Source organism: Andrena cerasifolii, chromosome 11, assembly GCF_050908995.1.
Source record: "Andrena cerasifolii isolate SP2316 chromosome 11, iyAndCera1_principal, whole genome shotgun sequence".
Lineage (NCBI taxonomy): Eukaryota > Metazoa > Arthropoda > Insecta > Hymenoptera > Andrenidae > Andrena > Andrena cerasifolii.
In genome coordinates, this window is record NC_135128.1 from 9473107 (window position 1) to 9494634 (window position 21528).

Sequence of the window (21528 nt, forward strand, 5' to 3'; positions counted from 1 at the left end):
AACAATGATCCGTGCGAGAATCTGCGAAAACCGCGACACAACCGACGGCCGTAAATTTCATCCACCCGTCGCGCGCATTACGCCCCGTGTCGTTGTTTCGTCGATTCCGCGCGGCTGATTTGCGAAATAAATCCTGCCCGGTCTTGGCACGCCTGCCCTCCGGGCCGATTATGAAACATGAGCGGACTAGGAAGACGAAGCACCTCCGGGCGACCGGCTGAAAGGGCATTAATCCTTCGGCAAATTCTCTCCCGTCGATTACATACTTTCTGGACACGCCTCGTTATGCGCGTTATACATCAATCCCCCGGCGTCGTTGCATCACGGTTAGTTGTCCATTGACTCGGGTGCCATCGCCGGTACACGCGAGCCGGCCGGCGGTTTTCGTGTCGACGGCAATTTCGAGGGATTAATGATCACAACTGGGCGTGCAGTTTCAATTCCCCCCCCCCGCGTTGTAGTATGCACTCGGGAAACCGAGGTCCGAGTCACGGAGAAGCTGGCTCAAGCCGTGATCGACACTCAATTGCTAGCCAATTAGTTGCGGGATCGAGTTTGATACACATTTCATGAATGGATATCAAAGTGATGCTTAATAAAAATGCGCTCTGTGTCCAACCACTTTTGCTAAATGCTACGAATCAAATAAGTATTTATTTTTAATCTTTTGCAAGTGATAAATATCTGTTTTCATTAATTTTGCAATCCCTGCTACCCTTAGACATTATTTTAAACAGATAGTATTCCCAATATTTATCACGGAGTAGGTACACGTGCACCCCTGTTATTGACACAGACGTATGAACTTTAACTGCGCTACTGTAATTTTTTCAAGCCACAAATTTTAAAATTAGCGGCCTAAATTGATACTAAATAACTTAAATAACGATTTGGCAGGGTGAATTTTTTCTTCGCTATTCCGACCAATTGCAATTTTTTCCAAAACGACGAAACACGTCACCTAGCAAATCAATCCTTCTAGCTTCTCAAAAGAACTCAAGTCGTTTGGACCAGTATTAAACAACTTATTCTGTTTCGAAGGGTGTCCACATACTCTACACATCAAGACCGTTTGAAACTATTCAAAAAGAAAAAAATTTCTACGTCACTCACTTCCAGATGTCGGCAAATTGATTCAGCGATCAGTTTGCCGGAATAACAGAGCATCGAATGCGACTGCAGGGGTAAACAGCAACTGTTAAGAGGTGCTATTAAGCTCGATGGCCCCGCGAGCTTTTCAGCCTTCCATTACGATCGTGCTCCATTTAATGGCCACAGTTCCGGCGATGCGAAGCCTGCCAGGCGTTATTTGCTCGCGTGAATCATAGAGGACCAGGGAATTTCGATAATTTCAGTCAGGGATTAACCGAACGAGAATTTTGTTATTGTGACGTTGGATTGGAGTCGACGAGCCCGTGCGCTTCGTACGTGTTGCTATCTGGCTAACGATCGCTCGGCGGGACGCATAATTATTGGCAGTGCCTATCCGCGATAACGTGCATTCAAATCGCGATACGGATCCATTCACGACGATGCATCATCGATGCAAATGATCGAATTACGTAAGGCTATATCTCACGCGGGGTGGGCAGTTAAGCCATTGTGAGACTTATCTCTGGATCGCGGATCGGAATAGTTCGTGGCGCGTTTATCGGTGGCGCGCACCGAAAAATGATCGCATTGCCACACTTCGTTAGTCGTGCTGGTCGATGCGGGAATTTTAATACGCGGTCCTGTCGCGGCGGACTTTCACACAACGCTGGGCTCTAGTCGCGCGAGACGCTTCTGTCTGCATTAAAAACTCCTTATCAATAAACATAATTGGCCGACCGTTTTCACTGCTCACATTCCCAAGCACAGTTGCGCCTCGATTCGGAGTGCTTAGAGGCGATTAGATTCGTGTCAAGGTACCAGCCATTCATCGGAGCACCGGTCGAAACGGAAGTGGATAGGGGTTTGCATCGTGACAGCGGAACGTCGCCGTTTCGAATACTTAATTAGCGGTAATTGCCGCGAGTCATAACAGCGAGTCGAATCGTCGTAAAGTTTAATAGGCGTCAGGCTCAATTGACGATGGGAGACAGGCAAATTGGACGCGTCGAATTAATTAAGGCCACGAAACGGACTACAATGCGGAGTCGCGTGCGAATCGGGCGAAACACCGTAACCGTGAAACAACAAGCACCCCTCCCTCCAGGCTCGTCGTTAATTAATTATAGGGCCCTGAGCGGGCGTCCAGCACTGGAGCCAACTCATTATCAGATCGTCACTCATCGTTTGCTGCAATCGAACAATAGCCCCCCCTCGCTTTCTATCGGGCATTATCGACGTGCAGGTGAGAACGCTCGCAAAATTTCAAGCGTTTGCAGGTGAGAGACTCGCTGGAACGCTCGCGATCGCGCGAGGCCTTGAAATTATCGCGCCTGGCTGTCAGCTGGGGCAAAAATATGGTGCATTGTAAAAAGTCGCTTTAAGTGGAACAGCTGTGACCGTGGAACGGCTATCTTCTGGGTGCTTCGATAGTGAAATGGCGCGTAAAAGGTGGCTTGGAACGCAATCTGTGATAGACTGCACGGTGTTGCTTCGAAGGGAATGAAGGTGAAATTGTGGGCAAGAAAGTGGGGAGGGTACTCTATAAAACGTACTGTAGAGGAATAAAGAAGTCTTTGTAAAGAATTCTTCGGAAATTTAAGTGTTGTTCTTTTTAACCGACTTCAAAAAGGAGGAGGTTATAGATTCGACCTGTATGTATTTTTTTTTTTATTTGTCTCTGCATAACTCCTCAGCATATGGACCGATTATTGATGATCCTTTTTTTAATCGAAAGACGGCGATGCCCCGGTGGTCACATTCTACACTGCATGAATATTGACTCAATACTTTGCCAGTACTGGTTAATTCAGGCTTCACCTCATTACATAATTTGTGTTTCACGTATTCTCGCATTTTAGAGTATTTCCGCGCGTTGAGTTGGAGACCCCATGTAACGAATTTGAGACATCCTTATTCTCACTTTTTCAAGTCGCTTATTTTTTTAATCTTCCATTTCTATTAAACGGTTCTTCTTTTATGAGCTCTTTTTGTAGGCCTACTCATATTTTTTTAAATAAATATAGTTATGTAAATTAAATAATTAAAAAGGTAAAAGTACAACAATTTAAAAATGAATTAAAACCCACTTCTACAACATAAAAATGCTTTAAAAAGTTAAAATTATTTTTCCCTTATTTAATCTATGACTGTCAATTTTTCTAAGTCAGCGCCAAATTTATACAGTGCAAATGATGAGGCGCCGACATACAAAAATTGATAGTCGTAGATTAAATCAGGGAAAAAAGTATTTCTTATTTTTTACAGCATTTTTATGTTTTAGAAGTCGGTTTTAATTTTTTTTTATCAATTTAAGTATTCAGCCTCAGATTTGAAGAGGAAAGGATACCACAGCGAAAATCTGCAACCTACCTGTTGCTTAAGATCTAATTTATTTCTGATGTTATGCTGTACCTTTCAAATGAAGAAGCATAGTTTAACAGTCTGATTGCACGCGGAATACCAAGTACCATTCCTCTGAGAGCTCGAAACGAGCGCGCGTGAGACGTTGCAATAAGAAGTCCCCTGAAGATGTCTTACTTTGAGTATCCAACTATAATAACGAGCATCTCCTTGCACGGCGTCGAGCAGCACGTGCTTTAGGCAAAAGCACGTCTGATCTTCAATCTAGGAGTGTGCCTCACCTTCTTCCGTCTAACTAACTAAAAGGGGAAGCCACCGGCGAAAACACGACACCGTGATTATCTAAACAGGGGGATCGGGAGAGCGGCTCGCGGAGTGTGCAGCTGGAGGGTTGCGAGTGGAATCCAGGAATTCGCGATTCCAAGATTTATTTTCCACCTGATGGAAACGTTGCTCCTGCTCGTGCGGCAAATGAAGAAAACAAATGGAATGGATGGGACACCGGTCCGGAGGACAGAAAGCTTTCCTTCCCTGAATACAATTACTCGGATACAGAATAAATCTTTCTTCTTGCGCAGCGAACGAATTCCTTCTCTCAAAATGTAATACTTGAAAATGTTTGCTTGACGATGAATTGAAATAGAGAAAAAGTTAAACACTCAAGCTCCTAAACACTTTAAGGGGAGGTTCCGATTTAAAAATCGATTTTTTTTTATTTCATTTTTCGAATGTTCAACTTTTTAGGAATACGTGTTTAAAAGGATTTTTTGAAATTTGTTACACCCGGCCACTCGACGCTTACGTAAAACTGTAAACGCGTTTTTCTCAAAATAGTGTTCTTAAAATCGCTGAAACCTGTATCTCGAAAAGTTATTATCCGATTCGACTGAAACCTTTTTCATCTTGAAGAATATACTTCTGGCTCGTGGACAGACCAATAAAATTTTAAAAATTGAAAATTTGTAATTTTGAAAGGCATTGAAAGACTGAAAAATATAAGGAAAAAGTGATTTCAAACTTCTATTTTTTCAAAAATGTCATTTTTAGTAATTTTTTTTTTTTTTTGGTCAGACTACGAGCGAGTTCCATGCCTTTTAATAACCTGGCACTGTTCTTTACTTCAGACCAATGGTTTAGATGCTACAGGTTTCACCGATTTGGATGAATTTTTTGACGCCTCGACTTTATCGACTCCCCAGTGCCGTCTGCAATAATTAATTATAAAACAAAAAATATATTTCTATAGCTTAAGACATCCTTAATTCAATGCAAAAAGTCCCATTAAATTATATGCAGTAGTTTTCCTTTAATTAATTCCTAAAGATCGCCTATCTTCATGGGCTCTAGATCGGAACAGCCCCTTAAGGAATATAACTCAAATTGTATCAGACAACTATTGTAAATTGAAATTTGTTCCTTTTGCGTACTTAAGTATCGATTTTCTCCACTCAAGATAACTCACACAATCATCCCCTTAAATCTCTATAAATCCCCTCAGATTACCAGAAACAATGGCACCGCAGCCGCATCACTGAAAATTTGCCTGCAAATAGATTGCATTGGGTACTTGGTACGGCGGTAAAGTGCAGTGCGGTTGAAGGGAATCGGGGATGAAAGTAGATAATGGTAAATTTCGATAGAGCATACGGGTCAGCGATTGGTCGATCAAGTTCAGCAGCCAGTTAACCGTCTGTTAGCCTGCTGTCGTCCTGCGTCTGACTAACGACTTAATGACGGGAATTCGCCACTTACGGGGCTCCTCCTTTTCTCCTCTTTCTCCGCCCCCTCCCCGGTCTTTCTCCTCCGCTGGCAATAGCATCGGCGTAAAGCGAGCCAGTCAACGGTCAAGTAACAATGTCGAAAATTGGTCGAGGCTCAACAAGGATCTCTATTAACCCCCAGAGCGCATCGTGCAATTACGTCCGAGGAAATAAATTCAACTTAGCGGATCGTGGATCGCGTCGAGCGATCTTCTTGCCTTAAACGTGTCCAGGGGTCCCGGTGTCAAGGATGGGGCGCGATATCGTCGTTTAAATTTCAGCGAGACCTCCGCGGGGATCAGAAGTCGCCATAAACAGAGCTTTATGCATCCGTATTTCTCCCTATCTTGATCGCCCTCTGCGCACCGTCGATAAAGATCGATGAATGCCCTTCCATGAATCGTGGAATTCCCAGCGTCGGCGCATTCCTCCGAACGCCTCCACCTTCTTCCTCGAATAATGCCCGATGGCCTCTCGATTGTGCCTCATAATACTAGGAAATTACATTACAAACAGAAGCTGCCGGCTCAAAGATAATTGTCATGCACCAGGGACGCGGCAATGGCGTAGAGTCCACGTCGATGCGTCCACGTTGAGTTCTTGAAGATCTTAATGTAATTCGTGGACATTTTCAATATTCCGTGCCATTTGGAAGCATCGCTTTCTCGCGAGCTTGTTCATTTACTTCCAATTAGAGGAGCTGAAAACTGCCTCGCGATCGATAGCACTTTACGATTGATCTCCAGCTCGACGAGGGTGGTTGAATATTCCATTCCCTGGTCCCGCTGTCGTTACTTCGTTAGTACCCGTTACAGGAATTCGCCGGACAGACAAAAATCCCTCTTTATCTTGAATTCATTAACCTTTCCGTGATTAATTATTCGTGACGCTAAATTTCTCGTTGGCCCCCGGTGGAGTCCGATTTCCATCGAACTGGTTCTTTCGCAAGTATAACGAACGCCATCGACTCTACATAATTGAACAGATATTAAATTATTGGATCAATTTTTCAATCAGCTACCCCGACGCAGAGTCGCTGATTCTATCCGTCGAACCTCGGAAATGCCAGCGTTACGGCTCCTTTCGTTTCTCCCATTGTCTCCAGAATGTTACCCAAGTTCTGCCGTGTCCAAGCCTTGGCGAAAATGCTCTAGCTTCGCGTGCCTGCGACAGCGAAAAGATGCTGAGCCAATCGTTACGCAATGGAACGTGTATTATTCGCCGTTTTGCCGTCCGTCGAAACGGAGACGCACGCCCACAAAACGGCCAAGTGACGAGTCCTCGGAGGATCGTTCCTTCAAAACGATCGCGTGCCTGCTCCTCGTGCCATCAGTTTACACCGGGCTTTCCTCTCGCCCGTGTTCTAAGCCGCTCCTCGCCGCGGGACGATTCAGGAAGAAGCAAGCTCGCGGTATCGAATTTCTCGTGTATCACGAGTTGATGGTATCGTACCCGCAGAATGGACGTGAGTGGCCTTCCGTAAAAACGTTGAAATAAATACCCCCGAGTCTCTGTGTGGCTTCCTTCTGAGCTTCGCTCTCGATGCTCGCGATCACGGCGAAGATACGAACTTTGCTGGAAATTAGTTTGAATATCTTCATGGGAGGAGTTCGCGGAGCGTCTTAACCCTTAACTGATAGGGAGGAACCAAGGGTGATCTATATTGTTCCTTCGAAGTGTTGCACTTGATTGATCGTGGCAAGTCCGCCCGAAACTTTGCGGAATCCATCTTCGCTCTGCTGTCAGTTCGATACTTGGCTGAATGTTCCGAATTCTGCATTGGGAAAGCTGAAACGAGATGAATTTAACCCTGTCCCGCCACTTCTAATCGATATCCCAGTTAGTGGAAGTGAAATCCTTCGTGCAGAAGAATCTCGCAAGGTTGCGCGCAGAGTCCTAGTCGCTCAGACTGAAGCCACCGGGGAACAATTCGCACCGGAGAATATCGAGACCGTTTACGTGGAAATAAGGGGTTCGTTCGCAGGAGCAGAGCACGAGCAACACAGCTTCGACGCTGCAATGGCCAGATTACGTCGTCATCGGTATAATGCTGTCGATCTCAGCGGGCATCGGGATCTACTACCGATTCACTGGCGGCAGGCAACGCACAGCCGAGGTTAAGACCTGGAAAATTAATTTCGACACGGCCGATCGAATCGACATCGATCCAATATCCCCGATAAACTGCACTCGATCCCCGTCGCCCGGTTGGCGCGCGTTCTTAGATCACGGGGGCCCCGTGCTCCCGAGTGGCGATCTTTCACCGCTATCGGCCCGATCGATCTCGCCCCGCGCGATAAATATTACCATCGACACAAATTGCCAACTATCGAACGCCATTAATTTATCGGGTTACCGCGAACGGTCCCGCGAATACCATCGGCCAACGTTAATAATTAAACGTTATTGAGATCCGAGCTAGATCCACGCGAAAACTGTCTACTCATACTTCAATCAACGACACGATACCGGTAATAGCGACGATGCACGGTGAACGGAGCGTTTTCGCGTTTCCCGCTATTCATTCCACCAGATTGATCGCCCAAGACCGTCAATGGAATTCTCTTCTCCCCCGATCTATCGATCAATTTCGCCGCGTCGGGTAGCGTGCTAGTCCCGGGATCATGATCAGCAGCTCCCTAAATCGTCTGTCGCTCAAGGAGCTTGTATCTTTAACGCGATTCCACGATTACCGCCAACAGGAGTACTTCTCAGCGAACCGATCGATGAGCGTCGTTCCGCTGGCGATCGCCCTGACGGTGTCTTTCATGTCTGCGATCACGCTGCTCGGAATCAGCGCGGAGAGTTACGCCCGCGGCACGCAAATCATGCTGTTGTACTTAGGCGGGTTTATTGGCACGCCGATCACCATATATTTCTACCTGCCAGTCTTCGCCGAGCTTAAGGTCATGAGCGTCTACGAGGTAATTGGTCCAATGACCGTTCGTTGCCCATCGTCCACTATCGACTTTCAGCCATTAAGCCTACGAAGACTCTAATCGGTGTCCCGAGATTCTCCTCGAACGTACGATCACAGGGATCGGGTTGATTTCGCAGTATCTGGAGAAACGATTCAGCTTTAGGACAAGACTGCTGGCCAGCACCGCGAACTTCCTGCAACTGATGTTCTACACGGGAGTTGTCCTGTTCGCGCCTTCGCTGGCCCTTGAAGCGACGACTGGCCTCTCAGGGGACCTGAGCGTCCTGCTGGTCGGCATAATTTGCACCTTCTACTCGACGATAGGGGGTATCAAGGCTGTCCTGATCACCGACGTGGTCCAGGGGCTGCTCATGTTCGTCGCGATCGCCTGCATCCTCGGCGTGGCGGGCAACGTCCTCGACGGAGGCCTGTCCAACGTGTGGAGCATCTCTGGGCAGGGTGGACGCACCGCTTTCTTCAAGTAAGAGCTAAGGTGCTAGACGCCTGAAATTCCTGTGAGCAATCTGTTTCCTTTTAGTTTCAGTTTCGACCCGACGGTAAGGTACACTTGGTGGAATATGCTATTCGGTGGCACGTTTCTCTTCTTGTCGCTGTACGCGGTTAACCAGGTGCAGGTGCAGCGTCTGCTCACTGCTAAGTAGGTGGCTTTCTTTGTCTTCTTTACAGTGTCCCTGGTAAAAAATAATCTTTCTCCGTGCCAAAGTTCCATGGGGTAATACAGGGAACCCACTACACCTTCGATTTAAGGGGTCATTCCGGTCAGCGCGCCGATAAATTCAGCGATTTTCAGGAATTTATTGCGACGAAAATAATTACAGTAATGGAATAAAACTTTTTTCTATTTATTAAACTATATTTCTATAGTAAATAAAAAATATAAAAGTATTAAAATTATTACTTTTAAAATGCTTTTGAACGCGGTGTTGATGACATGTTTAAAAATTCATGCCTCGCTCGTGAAGGCGATTTCAGCTGTTAGACTTATCTGAACCCAGAAATCCAAACAGATTCTTGATCAGTATGACTGTCGCTGTCGCTTGGACTATGAGTAGTGATTTATCTTAAAAATTAGCAAAATGGCGGGCCAAATTGCAAGAGAAATGTTTTTCGGCTTTTTTCTTTTGCTATTTTCGATTTTAAAAGTAGGTTATACTGAATGAAAATACTTGGTTGTAGTCCCTGCGAGAGTCATAGGTGCGCAGAATAAGCAGAAAAATTTATAAAGCAATCGGTTCGATAGATTTTGACATTTTATCTTCATAATGTGAAAAAATGATGTTTCGAGAAAAACGCGTTCAAAGCTTTCACCTATAAATGCCTCTGCAGAAGCTAAAATAATTGGAATTTTTTTATGAAAATTTAATAGTACATTCTTGGGGATATGTACTTTTGAAAAATGTTTAAAAAAAAATCGATGACTCGGAATGACCCCTTAAGCATAATCCAAGTTCCCAAAGTCTTAACATCCGTGTGAATGTCCAGGAGCATGAAGGCATCGCAGAACGCGCTGCTGTTAAGTGGTCCCATCTCGATGGTTTTGGGAGTTCTGACAGCCTTTTCAGGTCTGGTCCTCTACACCATCTACAAGGACTGCGACCCAATCACATCCGGCACGCTCTCTAACTTTGACGAGATAATGCCGTACTTCGCGGCCCAGGAGCTGTCTCGGTTTCCAGGTTTAACGGGGCTCTTCATCTCGGGCATCTTCAGCGCCAGTCTCAGCACCATCTCAGCGATGTTGAACTCCCTGGCCGCGGTGGCGTTGGAGGATTACGTGAAACCCGTGTGCAAGAAGATCGGCATGGAGTTTCCCACCGAGAAGGCGACGTTAATCGGCAAGGTGCTGGGCATCGTCAACGGATTCATCTGCCTGGCGTTGGCTTTCATAGCGAAATCGATGGGCGGACTGGTGGAGGCGGCTGTGGGGGTTTCCGGGGGGATTGGCGGCCCCATTCTGGGACTCTTTACCCTGGGGATGTTCGTGGAAAGTGCGAACGAGACGGGGGCCATCGCGGGAACAGTCACCGCGCTGATCCTGTGTCTCTGGGCTGTCCTTGGCTACCCAAAACCTGGCGCAGTGAATCTTCCCTTCTCCGTGGAGGGCTGCGACAACGCCACCCTCTTAATGGACCATGTAAACGTTACGCCAATCGAAAGGTAGAGTTTACTGGCCAGGAAACTTGCGCTGCCTTTCGATTACTTTTTAGAACTTGCGTCGTCGAGTGCGCTAAGTAGTTCTGAAGCTCGGGGAGTATAATTTAGAAGCATAAAGTGGGTAAATGATGACACAAGTTTTTACGAGTACGCAGAGGAAGGGGGTGTGTTCGACAGGATGGAAATGTGTAATTCCTTTGGACAGAGATAGGATTAAGATTGCTCCATTTGATCGTTTCCTTTGGTCCATATAATATATACAAGGCGATTCTAAAAACTGGGACGTACACTGTTTTAAGGAGAGATTCTCCTGTAACAGTCCCCGAAATTTATGATTTTTTTTTAAAAAAACTATTGCTAATATTGCATTAAACTCTTTTAGGATATAAGGAGGCATCTTTAAATTTGCAGAAAATATTTTTTTATGTCGATCCTTCTTATTATTTATTAAATATCAGTCAAGGGAGCTGAAGATATTTAATAAGAAATGAAGATATGGAATAAGAAAAACTAGAAATCCAGGACCCAAGCAAATTGCGCCACCAAAAGTAATCCTCCTCTAGTTTAATCTCAAACAGCACCCACAGCCAGTGCCAATTTCTAGAATCACCCTGTACACAAGACATCGCCACAATTTTTATAACCATTCACGCTCTCGACCGCTTCTAGAAATGTTGCTCGATTCGCTCCGAACAAGATTCCCTTTCCACTAAGGAAATTACACCACGCGTGTTGCTAGTCGATTTACTCCGGACGTTATTACCGCAAAAAAGCAGGTGAAATGTTCGGCCAGGACAGGCACAGATCCTGCGCGAGATACGTTTTCGAGGGCCCCCTTCCAGCCGCAATCTATGCAGGAGCGCCAGGCGAATTTATCGGAAACGGAAGATTTCTTCGGGAAGATAAAACGCTTGGCGCTACGCTAAACCGTAATTGGGAATATAAATTACACCGAATCGCTCTAGGATACGTTATCGCTTATGGTTTTTTAACGCTCCCCGCGATAGGTACGGGCGTGGAGTTATTCCGTGGTAGGCAGCGATCAGTTAAGCAGCGCCGATTACTTCCCGATTTCTTTCCACCGGCCGCTTTCCCGTAACGCCGATAAAACTTCCAACTACTCGTCGTTTCCCACGACGGTGACTAACGCTAATTGCGCGTTAATAAACCGCGAGATTACGCGCCGCATCAAAAATCCGCGCGCCGTTCCGGCACGGAGCGTTGCTTTCTCCCGTCGAAACCAACAACGCGATCGATAATTTTCACCTTCCGTCGCCGGGGCGTTAAACTTTTCCCTGCTACGCGCTCGCGTTATTTTCTCGCGGAATAATCTCTGCTCCTAGTGTATTCACATTCCAACGATTTCGATTCTGCTTTCCAGCGACACGACTTCGTACTTTTACCTGTACCGTATCTCCTACATGTGGTACACCCCCATGGGATTCACCATCACGATGGTCGTGGGGTATTTGACGAGTCTGGCCACGAACAGGATATTCCAGAAGGACACGCGTGAACATGATCCCAGCTTGTTCATCCCCTACCTGGCCTCCAGGATCAGACGTAGAAGGGAAACCGCTGAGAAGACTACGAGCAGCCAGGTGTTCATGTTGGACCGCATAATATTATAAGAGGAAGATTTAGATTTCGTGATTGAAAGATTGAAGTGTGAACGTCTTCGAGTTTGTTGAGAGGAGATCCGGTAGCAGGTATTGATGAGTGATTATATCAAAAGATTTTATCTACTACAAGCGTTTGCTGAAATAGATCTTAAGATCCTTCATCGATATTTCATTGCGATGGCGGAGTACAGTAATCAAATTCTGGTGTATCCTGAATGCATCGAAAAGTCCTACAAAATCCCCCGCAAATTCTGCTCCCTAAGCAGAGCATAAAGTGTCCCACTTTAATCGACTCCAAATTTATTAGCATAAGCGTGTCTCTCGTCCCAAAAAGGATTCGCACCATCGTATTATTCGAACGTCAGAGATTCCTAAGTGTAGAATTTACAATAAGCAAAACGAGTTCACCGGTTCTCAGACTGTCAGTTCCTAACTCAACTGCCTGGGATCCTCTGCCCACCGACGTACACTCATCGCGCGTGTTCTTTAAATTAAATTATCCTGCTTGCATTAAACGCAATCACGATAAGCACGTAATCCACCATGTTTCTTCGGAATAACACTGATTAATAAATTAAAATAAACGACGATGCAGTGGCGTGGTTATCCGTGGTCGTTCATTAACCATAAACGGGGCCCCGATGCGCCGTGATAATAATTCGATAAAACCTCGGGACTCGACCAGTCTCGCCGTGCGCTAAAAAGCTCCTTTTCCGCGCTCATTTGCAACTTAACGAGGGACGATTGGCGGAAAACGGATGCGAGCTATCCGCGAATGAGCAGCATGTGGGTCAGAGGCCGGCGCGAAACGAATTCGTCCCGTTGTTGCGAAAGTCCGCTCTAATATTGCCGTGACTTATCTGATGACCGTGCCGCGGGACAATTCGCGCGAACGAGCCCATAACTCGCTTAATTAAAGCCCATCCGACGATCGCGCCGGGCCCCTGAAAGACACGCAATGGACGGGATAATTGATCCTTTCAGCGAGAGCGTCGGTGGGCGTTTAATGAAATTTCGCAGTGGAAACGATTACACCGCTCGGTGTCGCTGGAAAAAAAAAAATCACCCCGCGCGCAGTCCCAGCGGTGTAACTATTCGCCCCGGCATTGTTTGCGGAAGCGGAACTGCCGTAATTTATCGCGTAATTGTCTCCTCCGCCCCGATTCCCCGCTCGGTGGGAACGGCTTTATAATTCGTTTAATTGCAGTTCGTTCAGACGCCGCCATCCAGTTGCATTTCATCGCTCGAATTGGGGGATAAATCCCGTGGAAAAAGAAAGGACAGCGAGGGCCCTCGCGCTACGTCCAATTACGGTCTCGTTGATATATCAAACGTCACGTGGCTTGGAATTAAAAGCGACTGTCGCTCCGAGCCGCGGTGAAAATTCGCGCTGGCACGTACGGTGGTGCTTCCGCGGCGATAAATACACGGGGTTCGCGGAAAGGGGTGGCAGGGTGGCTGGAACTAAGTGGATATAATGGAACAAATGTTTTTTACGTGCCCGATACGTCCGCGTGATATCCTTTGTGCCGTGGAAGCAACTCGTTCTCGATTATGTAAGATATTTCGGCCCACCCAGTATGTCCGCGTCCCTGTGATGTCCAGGTGATTAATTTGCTGCGGACGGTGTTCGGTGCGCGTCATCGATCAGGGATATTTTCGAGGGGCCAGATCGTCGATTCGCGCACGTTCGATCGCGTGAATTTCGGGGAAGGTGGTCCCTGCAGGCCTGAGGTGGCCGTTTGTTGACGCTGGCACACCCACCGCGCTGGAACGAACGACCCTTAAAAAAGGGGACGCGTGAGAACGTTGGCGCTCGACGTAATATCCGATGGGATGTTTAGACAGGCCCCTATCTCGCGTCGTTAACGCAATTCAGGGTTGCTCTCTTGAATTAGAGGAGGGAATGTTTACTCTATTCTGCCGATCTGATCCTTCCCTTCAACTTTCTTCCCGACACTTTAATAATAATTCTATATTGCACCAGTAGATATTTCGAAGATAACAGCAAGGTAAAAGAAGTAAATACATATAAGAAAGCCAGAGAGAGAAAAAATAGTAAGGTTAGAAATTATTTTAATATATAAAGCAGAAAGTTCATATGCCCGTGTGTTTGTCTGTCACCTGAAAACTTTCGAGTGGTGCACGAAATGTACCTCACCTCATTATTCCTGGCTAATCCAGGCGAATGTGACTATTTTCACCAAAAAATCGGAATCTAAATTCCGAGCGAAGCCGAGGAGTAAAGCTAACAAGGGTAGCTCCCGAACCCGAAAATTCAAAAAATTCTGAAACTTTGTGAATATGTAGGGGATTTCCTCCTGATTACAACGTAATTTTTGTTTGCTGCCCAAATTCACTCGAAGGGGGTGAAATTAACCCTGGAAAATTCGGCTATTTTCCGATTTTGTGTTATAACTCGCGAACTGTAAGAGATAGGAAAAAAATCTCAAGACAAAAATTACTTCTTTTAATTAGATCTACCATTTGGTGAAAAAATTATTTTACAGTTCACGAGTTATAACACAAAATTGCTAAATAACCGGATTTTCAGCGGTCAATTACACCCCCGTAGAGTGAATTTGGGCAGCAAACAAAAATTGCGTTGTAATCAGGAGGAAATTCTCTACATATTCACAAAGTTTCAGAATTTTTCGAATTTCCGGGTTCGGGATGTTCGTTTGTAAGTAGTATAGTCTAATGTAGAAGTAGAAGTGCAAAAGGCGAGGTCCAGCTGTTGTCAACCTAACCACTTTCACGTACGCTTAAAATCGCTGGTGTCCCCCTGGGGATTCATTTGAATTCGACCCATCGCGAGCAGCGATTTACAGCTACGTATTCATCGTCGATTCTGCTCGAAGCCGGCGTCATAAAACTCCTTATTTACGTATCGAGACGTCGCCTGCATGAAATTTAATTGCATACTACGCTCGCGGGAAGCTCCCGGGGCGAGGAGTCGCGGTGTTCCCATAGGGAAACAGCATTCGCGGCATTCACAAAGATCACACGATCCCGGCGTCGCGTTTACAAGCTTCCTAGACTCTGTGAATCTATCCACCGCCGTGGTATCCGCCGTTTCGGAGTTACTACACCGATAGGAGTTTACCGAAGGGCGCCGCTGAGCGTTGGCCGAGCGTCCTTTCCACCCGTGGCTTCTACACACGACCGTGGATCGTTCTTGCTGCCCAGACAACCACGGATATCCGGACAATCGAGGGGTCCACCTTCTCCCTCTCGATTATAAACGGAGCGGATGGAGGAGACGATGAATTACCGCGGACCGTAATCAGACCGCGTCTTTTTGCGTCCTCTGATCGTGCGAGCTCCTGTGATTAATTTTGGCAAAGCATGCACGTGACTTGTCGTGACTATAATGCGCGAAAGTTCGCACCGGCTTGTGCAGCGCTCAAAAATGAGATTAGAAACGTTATCTAGTAGAAGATTTGTAGAATCAGAACTGCGCTACAAGAAGCAAATCGATATAAAATTGCATCGACAGGGAAGCGGACTCTGGAAAGTGTATTAGAGGCTGTTGGAGAGGGAAGAAGCCTGGAAGCGGCGATGGGAGCGAAAGCAGCCGGAGCGTCCGTTGCGTGACCACAGCAGTAAACGGTGCCGAACAATGCTGCGATCGAGGTCGATACATCGAACACCTCGTGGTGTAACGACCGTGCCGACAAAGTACGAACAAATGCGCCGGCGAATAAGCGAGGGAGGGCAACGAGATCGCGGCAGATGGATGTATCAGCTGCAGGGCCAGGGGCGAAGGATCGTTGACCACCGTCGAGGCTTACCTTTCACGAAACCCAGTCTATCACGAAGTCAACCGAAAAAGGAGGATTCATTTCGCTACAGAGAACTTTGACCAACCGCTTCTGAGATTGACAAAGAAATCCAGGCACTCAAACCCTCGGAGAGTACACATCCACTGTCAGGGAGGACGCAAATGCCTTACAATAAATGACAGTTGTCACTGCGATGGAATTTGATGGTTCTAGGGGTAGGCATCTTTAGTTTAATCTGATCCCAAATAGGTACTAAATAAATGTAATGGAACAGAATATAGTTTTGTACCTTCCTGATGGGTCCCAACTTGATCTGATGGTTCACTGTCCACCATGATGAACAGTAGCCCAGAAACTGATCTATTCTTGTTAAGTCTAGGTCTGCAGCTACCTCAACATATAGAATCTCTCAACGTTTCTCAAGTATCCACAACGTATCCCAGAAAATCACCATAAATTCCACAACAGAACTAAAGGGGCCATGAATGAAAAATTCATCTCCACCACTACATTCCCAAGCTGTTTCCCTCCACCACTGTCCCATCCAGCGCATTATGAAACGATCCAAGGAGCACGCTGTCTCGAAGCAAGAAAACAGCTCCATAACCCCCGCCTCGGCTCAACCGTGGGCCCGGAGCAACAGTCTTCCCAGTAGCAATCATTTCACACGGCTGTCCCATCGTGCAGTAAATCCTCGTCGCTGGAACCGTTAGCAACAGTTCGAGACAGTGGCGAGCTGCGAGCGAGCCTCTGCTACCGTGCCACGAAGGTCGGGACAAGAGGTCCATCGGGTGGTTTTGCGGTTAAATCGGCAAGGAGAGAGGCTCCTAGCCGCGAGAGTGATCCGCCGCGGCAACAGTACACGCTGTAACGCGCGGCACGAACCCGACGAAGACGAAAAGGACGACGACTTCTGGGATATTTCAGCCGACGTAAGGGCCGGCGGTTCTTTTGCTCCTCCAGCTGCGGCTAGGTGCCGCCGCGGCCATGAGATCCCATGGATCTGACGCAAGATGGATATCGTATTCCCTATAATGCATAGCCGGCCGTATCGTGAATTCCGTGAAGAAGAAGCGGCTTGCGCCTCCGCCGTAGCTCGCGCACGAACTGTCTTTTGCATAGGTTATCGTGCAAGACCCAGGATACGGCCTGGGTCTGCGCCGTTCTTTTCGCCCTCCGGAGAACAGACTCCCCGTGCCACATCTCGGCCATCTTTCCTTTGCGTCTCTCCCGCGGGTCTTCCTGTAAACACGTGTCCGATAGGAGCCTTTGTAAGAGAGGAATTCCAGGTAGGTCCTGGGGAATTTGCTAAGAAACTGCTTCAATTTAATTAGCACTGTATACTCGTTGCTTTTTAGAGGATAGGCGATGGGAACGTTGAGGCGTACCGCGAGGATATTTATAAGAAGGGATTAAGTTTAAAAGCTGAAATGTCTTGGTGGTGGAGGATTATGTAATTATTTCTAGCTACTCTAGTTGCTGCTAGAATAATCGAACTCGCGGCTTAGACTGATGCAACGCGTTTCGTTCGGCTGGAATCACGGGTGCCTGAAATATTCAGCTTGAAACCACATGTGTGGCTACGAAAACTCGCATCAGCCAGGCCGCAGTAACATAAACACTCGTCTGTCGGTCGCTGGTGATCGGGGATCGATGAATGGACCGGTTCGTGAGAAGGACTGCATCTAGAAATTGGTCCTGGACTAACGCCAGACGGATCTCATGCAAATTCATGGCGACGCTGGTCGCTCATTGGCGACCGCAGGAAACGTGAAACGCGACGGGAAGGGAACGAAAGAGAAACGAAAATGGGAGATCATAAAGAAGAGGGGGGAATAAAAGGCGTCGATGATCAAGATCGTACGAGCATGCCGAGCATACGAGGCCGTTGGTAGAGGAAGGTAGGGCGAGGGAGGGACGTGATTTCAATTTTAAATGCGACTCTGCAAGGGACCCGTGGCTGTGAAAGAGGAGAGAAGAGCTTCAAAACTTCGAAAGGCTATTGTGCCTTGGCCTCATACGTATGTGCATTCTATCGGACAGTCGCGGAGCTGTCTTTGAAACCACCGGCTTTGGCAACTCTTTTTAAGTAGTTCCAGGTGATTCCCCAACGTGAACGCCACATCTGGCCGGACTTTGATGCCAGACTCTTTTAATAAGTTTTCCTGTATTGGGTCCAGGGGTTGGTAACAGGACTGACGCCAGAAAATATAGTGGAGACTTATTATTTCTCTTAAGGGGTCATTCTACTTTGATCGGCCGAAAAATGAAGCTATATTTCAAGATTTTTTTCTCAATAAATACCACATATAATGGAACACATCCTTTGGGAATTTACTAAGCTACTCTTATATTAAACAAAAAATATATAAAGATTGTTTTTAACTTGTTTGATATGTTTTTTTTATAGCGTCAATGTGACACTTACAAAAAAAAGGGGTAGGTGATTTCCCGACTCAGGGTTAACTGAAATTAAAAATTCGGAAAGATTCTTAATCGGTATGAGTAAGCTCAATTAACAATTTTTGTTCAGTGTTTTCTCGAATGTTCGCCGAGAAAAATCTCGGTTATTTTTCGACAAAAATTGTTAATTGAGCTACGGCCGGTAGCGACACTCGTACAGATTAAGAATCTTTTCAAATTTTTTGTTTCAGATAAGCCTGAGTCGCGAAATCTCCTACGCCACGAACATACCTCTTTTTTGTAGGTGTCACATTGCCGCTGTAAAAAAAACATATGAAACAAATTTAAAAAATCTTATTAAATTTTTTTGTATAATATAAGAGTACCTTAATAAATTCCAAAAAGATTTATTTCATTATATGTTGTATTCATTGAGAAAAAAATCTTTAAAGATAGTTTCATTTTTCGGTCGATCAAAGCAGAATCATCCCTTAAAAGTGTTTGGTAAATGTATATAGGTATGTCAGAGCTGAGAATTTAGAGTGATTCTTCTCCTCCATTTTTGCAAATCACTTGACTTTCTTTTATGACTGTAAAACCCATCATGATACGTGTATAGAATTTCACAACACCTGCCAGCAAATTGATTTTGTATAACTACGTTACGACATAATGATCTTAGGAACGAGATCCATGTAGGAGGTCTAAAGATTAGATTTAATAGCAGCGTTATGGCTACACCTCGTGCCCTACGAGCATTTATCTATAATTTTATGAAACATTTGCCTTCCCTCGCATTCGTGGCGCAATAACGGCGTTGTTGGATCTATAATGTGCTGAGGACAAGGGTCTAGAAGGGAGGATTACGCAATTCCTGGCGAAGGTCGAGCCCCCCGGTCGCTTATCAAAATCGCTACGCCTTGCACGGGACTTAATTACCCCCGAGCCAGGAATAATTGCGTCGAAATCAGATAAGGAACCAGTCCGCAGCGTTAATGCCTTCGGGCGTAGTCTAGTCGATTAAAAATCAGCGGAGGAACGCGACTCCATGTCGCTGTGGCTTGCATTGCGATGGCCGCGCGTGTTACAAATAATTCAACGGGAATAGCCTTTAAAACCTACAATTACTACCGTTCGAGGCTTCTTGACGTGAGCTGTGTCCCTTCACAAAACCGTTCTCCAATTGCCAGAGTATCAGTGGATCGTGGAATCTTTAACGAATCTACCTACAACGCTAACGAAACGTCAGAACGCTTGCTCAAAGGGGGACAGCTCAGAGTCCCAGCATTACCGCGAGCTGTCTGGAATAATACATCTTCGAATGGACTACTGACAACGTCATTCGAGAGAAATTGTCGCCAACAGTATCGCTGTACCGTTGCTCGCTCACCAGCAAGTCTTCCACTCGACCGATTTTTGCGACTCGGCCGAGGGCGTGACGATCAGATTTGCACGTGCCAAGAGGCGTTCGTGTCACGTGGCACCGGTGACAGTATGTCACAGCAGGGGAACAACTTATGGGTCTGGCCCATCTCGCCCACGATGCCCATGGAATCCGTGAGCTCGATTGCTCGCGCAGACTGGCGCGCGTTTCGCATTCCAGTTCCTCCCCTTGCCTCTTCCTCCTCTTTCCCTAAGGTTCTTCTTCCCCTAGGTCGTCCCCTGGCCCTTCTTCATCCCGCGAGTCCTCTGTTCCCGAGCTAGCTCGAGCTTCATCCTTCTATTCCTCTTTTCCCAAGCAACGACAACAATGTCCTCGTCCAGGCGAAAACAATGGCCCCGACTGGACGTTGATGGACTTTCTTTCTCGTCGAGGCGCGTTAACGATCGCTGGATAGACTTATCGGAGACTGGAAACCGCTTTCCACGATTCCTCGCCGTGATTGCGGTAGAATTCAGCCGACGCTTTTTGCATCACTTAGCACGTGCTGGTTAATCGCTTACGCAGAGGCACGCAGGCTGGCAGTTGGCGATTCTCAGCGCGAAACCAACACTTGGTCTTTGAACAGCGTTCACTCCTCGGCTTTGCAACGTTTGAAACTCTCTGACGCGCTGTATTTTTCAAGAATCTCACCTTCAATCATCCAAAGTGCCACGCTCCGTCGAAACCCTCCAACGGACGAGCTCCGTCAGGAGTGACGGTCTCGGGGGAGTTTAAAAGTTCGACGAGGACAGATATCCTTATCTATAGCACACAGATTCGAAGGACTGCCCGCGATGGACTTCAGGTACCGACGTAATTGAAGCGTAGCATCAAAGCTGCTTCTAGACACGAACCAATGTACCAATCTCAAACTCTCCACCTACCACAGGTGGCTTCCTCTCAGGCCACTTCTAGAGTGCCCAAATATAAGGAACCTACCCTTCGCTAAGCCTCCAGAATTAGCGGAGGAGGATGTTTTTAAGGTATCTAGGGTGGCATTCCCTTTCTCTAGCCGGCGATATTTAGGAATTTCGTGGAAACCACCGGTGATTCACTGGCATGGACAGGAACCGACCAGCAAAATTTTAGAGCAAAGTGCAACGGCCGAATTACGTAAGGCGGGTGGACGGTGCCAGAATCGAAGCTGCGATTTTCGATGTTCCGTTTCGAAACCGCTAGCGGCTATCGACTCCGTTTCCTGGCAAGTGCCGGGCGAATTAACGAGGTAGACTTTGTTTCCCTTTGAACCGGCTCTCCTTGGTCGCCCGCCACTGAATGAGACTCTGCTGTCCTCTCTTCATTGCGATCCCACGCGAGTACAGGTTCTCTTGGCAACGCTTTGAAGAAAGCCGCCGTTAGCGCGGGCACCGCATTCGCGATTCCTACCAGTCGAATTTCCCGATCCCTGATAAACGCCGAATTACAGGCGAAATTCCGCCGTCGATCACCCATGGGGGGAAACGCGTCCGATGCGCTACGACAACTCCCGTGGTCTTGAATTCCTGCTCCCTCCATCCTCGGGACTCCTATTCTCTAGGGAAATCGATTTTCCAACACGTGCACCGTAGGCGGCAGTATGTTTGAGACTATCGGACTTGGAAGGAGGAAGGTGTCGGCGAGTTGATCAGCTCTGTCGGTAGACTACTATTGCGAAGGCTTACGAATTTCAGCTTCTTCCATCGACGAGGCTTTTAGCCCCAAGAGAGACCAATTTGGAGACTTCTGTCACGTTAAGAAAGAAGGTTACCGGTGAAATACCGCGACTGGTAGGGTAGTCGATTGAACTTCAGTTCCTCATCTAGCAATCTCAGTTGATTCCCTGCTCCTTCCTGCAATCTTCAGAAGCGGAGTGAATCATTGTAGGTTTCTTGTCGTGATTAGATTTGTCAAGCTGATCCAGCTGCTGGCAGCAGCTACTTTAAAGTATTACTCCCGGGAAGAAATCTGTTACAAGCGTAGATAGCTGAATTGATGACACCAGATTGAA

The 21528-nt window shown here is 46.8% G+C and overlaps 2 protein-coding genes across 8 annotated transcripts in view; one reads left to right on the forward strand and one right to left on the reverse strand.

The window, feature by feature from the left end:
* The window catches only part of By (focal adhesion protein tensin), a 159559-nt gene that overhangs the window by 116252 nt on the left and 21779 nt on the right, over positions 1 to 21528 (reverse strand). The window lies entirely within an intron of this gene.
* LOC143374491 (putative sodium-dependent multivitamin transporter) lies at positions 6418 to 12201 on the forward strand. Its single transcript, XM_076822648.1, has 7 exons — positions 6418 to 6678; positions 7198 to 7329; positions 7916 to 8137; positions 8271 to 8614; positions 8672 to 8791; positions 9637 to 10311; positions 11690 to 12201. The coding sequence occupies exons 1-7, from the start codon at positions 6673 to 6675 to the stop codon at positions 11937 to 11939; spliced, it is 1749 nt and encodes a 582-aa protein (XP_076678763.1). The 5' UTR covers positions 6418 to 6672; the 3' UTR covers positions 11940 to 12201.

Coding starts and splice junctions, on each gene's coding strand:
- LOC143374491 (XM_076822648.1), top strand. Junction 7,330..7,915: donor GCAGGCAACGCACAGCCGAG/GTTAAGACCTGG, acceptor TACCGCCAACAG/GAGTACTTCTCAGCGAACCG. Junction 8,792..9,636: donor CAGCGTCTGCTCACTGCTAA/GTAGGTGGCTTT, acceptor GTGAATGTCCAG/GAGCATGAAGGCATCGCAGA.